Consider the following 4,362-nt stretch of genomic DNA (forward strand, 5'->3'; position numbering starts at 1 on the left):
TACAGGTTCTACTGTGTTTGTTGTGCATTTGGCTTGAACTTATAATAGAATACGACTGATGACAATGAGACAGAATTATCAACTTTTATCCCACCCAAAAATGTAGAATAGAGGGCGGGGAATCTTGTTTGTGCAAAAAGACATGAATACCCTTTTGTGGTATTCATTGAGTTGAGTGTGGTGGAGCTTTTGTGGTTCTTTTGTTTTATTGCGATTAATTTTGAATGAGATTGATTGATGTTGATGTTGATGTTGGATTAGTGTATAAGTCCATAACTAGTTTGGTATGTACTTGACCCGATTATGAGCATGGTTCTTTTGGGTTGCCCTCACCATAGCAATATGTAGGATGAATTAAGGAGAGAAAAGTTTAATTAAGATTTATTAATATATTATAAGAATAATATATTAATGAAGAAATCATAATGTTTAATTAATATTAGTCGAGAATTAATTAAAAATTAATTTTGTGGCTAAAATAGATTAATTAAACTTAAGGGACTTATTGTGTAATTATAAGATAATTACATAGATGGGATAACAGACTCCATAGAAGTTTGGAGTGGACGAAATCTAATGGGAAACCCATTAGAAATCGTCCAAGGCTTCTAAAGTGGGAGTCCATGTGTTGCTTAGGGCTTAAGCAATCAGATTAGGGTTTCCTAGCTGTAAACCCTAATAGCCAACATATATAAGGAACCCTTATGGCCCCAAAAACGTGGTGAATCCTTCCTTTAGGGTTTCCATCCGTTTTTGGTGCCTCCACTTTCCTCCCTCTTCATCCTAGTTGTTTAGTGGTGTTTGTGACTCCATTAGAAGTGCAACACTTGAGGCACTAAGTTTTCTAAAGCCAAGGATTTATTGTTATTGCTATATAACAATCAAAGGTGTGGTCAAAATCTCAGGGATTGTGAAGCAGAGCCGATCATAGAACAAAAAAAAAATCACCAATTGAATTCGCCAGTGAATAAGGAAACACATATGGAAATCGATTTTTTTTAATTTTATTTTCAGAAAATTAAACCATTTAACAAAAACCACGTAGTTTTGATAATTTGGATACCTAATCTTATATATCTTTAAGGGTATATTCACTTTTCCCATATATATATATATATATATATATATATATATATATATATATATATATATATATATATATTACTTCCTACTTCTTAATAGTATATGTTAAACATTACAATGGGTTAAGTGCATATGAATCCTATTTTTGATCAATTTTCGGTTTATATAATTACATTAGTTCAGATAATAAACAAGTTTTGATTTAGGGTTGTTACAACCTATGACTTTAATTATATTCATTGAGTTTTTGTTGTAAACACATATGTATTTTTTAATGTGACCCAGTGGTCTTCATGTGGTGGTGGTATAGATGTTTTAATAATAAAGAGTATAAATACTAACTAGCTAGCATTAATTAATAGTAAAGAGTATGAATTACTTTGCATGAAAGAAAAGAATGCAAGAGTTAAATGTAGGTATTGAATTCAATTCTTATTGTATCGATGTTACAAATAAAACAGGGGAACATATACATGAAAAAGTATTGATAATTACAAATCAAGCATGTCGAGGGAAACGAATGAACTTAATGCCCTCTTCACATTCTCACAACAGTTATAATCAATGGCAAACTTATCCTCCTTACAGTCGTGACATTTAAATATAATTTTGTATTGTAATTTCCTACCACATATGTTACACAGATCATCTAAGGCAGTTCCTTGAGCAAATGAGAGAGGATGTGTGTGGCCACCACTGCTATAAATGTCCCCAAACTTTATATTAACAAAATTATAAACGCTTCTTAAATTGTACATATAGGTATGTGTTTCACTCTCAAGTATTAGAGGGGCACAAGCAGTATGTATAGACTGACGACAATGTTGACAGTGATAGAAAGATTCATGAGGATTCAAATAAAACTCACAAATTTCACAAAAGTATTCACTCTTATGGTTCTCAATCGGGAGGTAACTTAGTTGCATGGGATGCTTGTCATAGCTGTGCCAAATCATCTTGGAGAATAACAGAGCACATTCAGGATGGATATAAATTTCACAAACATTGCAGTTGAATGAAAGTTGATGACTATCAACATCTTTGAGACACATATGACAACCACCTGAAGGGTTTTGAACTAATGAAAGCAGGTGATTTGGGTGAGATTTATGTGTGATTTTTTTAGGTATAAACCCACAAGTAACATCAACATAGTATTTGCATTTTACACAACAATATGCAAATCCATTGCAAGGTAGATGACAGACAGCACAAACGAACACACCAAAAAAGCAAGGAAGGATGTTTGAGTAGATGAGAAGAAGTGTATGTTGTGGGTGACCTGGATGGTTTTCTATTTGCGATGGCAGTCGAGTGCACCACTCATGGAGAACAAAGTTGCAACATTCAGGGCACCTGTAAAAGGGCATGGTCGACATGACTGGTCTCATACATCCGTTGCATATCAGTTTGGTCTTTGTCATTGGGTTATGACACATTAATAGCAAAGAATTAATCTCTGAGGAGGTTTTCTCATTTAATTGTGTCTGATCAATTAGAACTAGAGGGTGTTGATGACTCGTGTGTTTTAGGATTACCTCCACACTTCTTCCACTTTCTTTGAAAAAAATTTGTTTTGGTACACTATATGTTTCATCAGGGAATGGGAGATGAAGAAGATGAGGGTGGTCATCATCTTTAAAATTTTCGACGGTTTTGTTGAGGCCTGATAAATTGGAAATGGTACAAACAAAGTTGGTTAGTATATCTCAAATAAAGCTAAACGATAATTAATATTCGTTCACGTATCAGTGAATATAATGAAACGGAGGAAATCATCAAAGGAGTTACTTACCAGCACGCAAGAACGACTCTCTTCTTGATGTCACACAACGCACATGTGCATAGTACATACATTTGTCACATTTGTAAATCCAAAGATTCTCCATATCATCAAAACCATGACCACATACTCTGCATTTAGGATTATGTTTGGCTATTTTATCGTTCATGGGGAAGGAATATGAAATGGTGAGTGGATGAGTATGATAAAAGGCAACTTTTGTGGTCTCGTTGATTAACAATCTTTTTGGTAGGAAAGCACAATCATTATGTAAGGAGAAGCCAACACAAGTGGTACATTGATAAAAGATTCCTTCATGCATTTTCCCACAAGCACTACAATCGCATAAAATGGCTTTAGGGAGTAAACAGATTAGTAAGTGTGGGTGGCTAGGATGATGGATGATCTTTTTTTCTTCTTCCACGGCACATTTTACATCAATGGAGAAATCACATTCCAAACATTTGTAACACATTTCTAGACACTTGTGATCTCTCTTACAAATATTGCATCTCCAATTAATCCTCGGCCAACATAGGGAAAGAGGATGTGGATGTAATGCATGCTCTAACCTTGTCAAGAGCTCACCACAAAATTTGTGAAGCGAGACATCACATGATGAATGTTTACATTTGTAGTAGTACCTCTCGTACATATGGATTTCTTGGCCACACCTGTAACATACACCTTGAAAGCCCTCTTTCGTAATCAGACAACTATCCTCATCACCATCATCATCGAGGTCGTCATCGTGGTCCTCATCACCATCCTCATCGTCGTGGTCTTCGTTGTCGTGGTCATCATCTTCTTCTTCCTCTTCAGCATATTCAAGCTGCAAATCTACGAGGCTTAGTGAATGACAATACTCGTGTTTAGGTAGTGGCTCCATCATATATTTTCTCTCTCTATAACAGTTATTGATGTTAAACTATCTTATTTATATCAAAGAAAAAGAATATATGTATGACAAATTCATGAACAAGCGAGGTTTCCTTTTATTCTTATTTACATTGGTTTCATTTGTTTATCTTTTAATTTTTTATTATTAATCTTTTTCCTTTTCTAGAAAAGTAAACAATGATTCAATGAAGTTTATTAATTTTTCAAATTTTTAAAAGTGGCTCTTCATAGTAATTTATTTCGCTTTAAGTAATTTACCAAGTTTCCTATATATTGTTCTTGTATGTAATATGGAATTTTTGGTAATGATTTATAAAAATACATGATTTATAGTGTACATTATAAATGTTTTAAACTTACAGCTGATAAAAAAAATTATATTGTAATTTGTATGTTGTTTTCACAAAGTCTTTTGGATTCGGTATCATGTTCTATTCTTTTTTTCTTTAATACGTAACGGAAAAATACAATTGAAGTATACAAAAGTACGGTTCTTTATTTATTTATTTTTTTATCTTTATAGTACCACCTCTTTAGTAAGGAATAACCCAAATTTTAAGTTGAATATATTCTTGTTTTATTAATTGGGAATATGA

General features: G+C 33.2%; 1 protein-coding gene across 1 annotated transcript; it reads right to left on the bottom strand.

Moving 5' to 3' along the window:
* Positions 1-1,534: 1,534 nt before the first annotated feature.
* Positions 1,535-3,761, bottom strand: LOC145011514 (uncharacterized). The gene is made up of 2 exons (XM_078970246.1): positions 2,879-3,761; positions 1,535-2,749 (listed from the first exon to the last, which is right to left on the bottom strand). The coding sequence occupies exons 1-2, from the start codon at positions 3,756-3,758 to the stop codon at positions 1,575-1,577; spliced, it is 2,055 nt and encodes a 684-aa protein (XP_078826372.1). The 5' UTR covers positions 3,759-3,761; the 3' UTR covers positions 1,535-1,574.
* Between the last annotated feature and the right edge of the window lie 601 nt (positions 3,762-4,362).

This window comes from Lactuca saligna, chromosome 8 (genome assembly GCF_052625555.1).
Source record: "Lactuca saligna cultivar CGN05327 chromosome 8, ASM5262555v1, whole genome shotgun sequence".
NCBI lineage: Eukaryota > Viridiplantae > Streptophyta > Magnoliopsida > Asterales > Asteraceae > Lactuca > Lactuca saligna.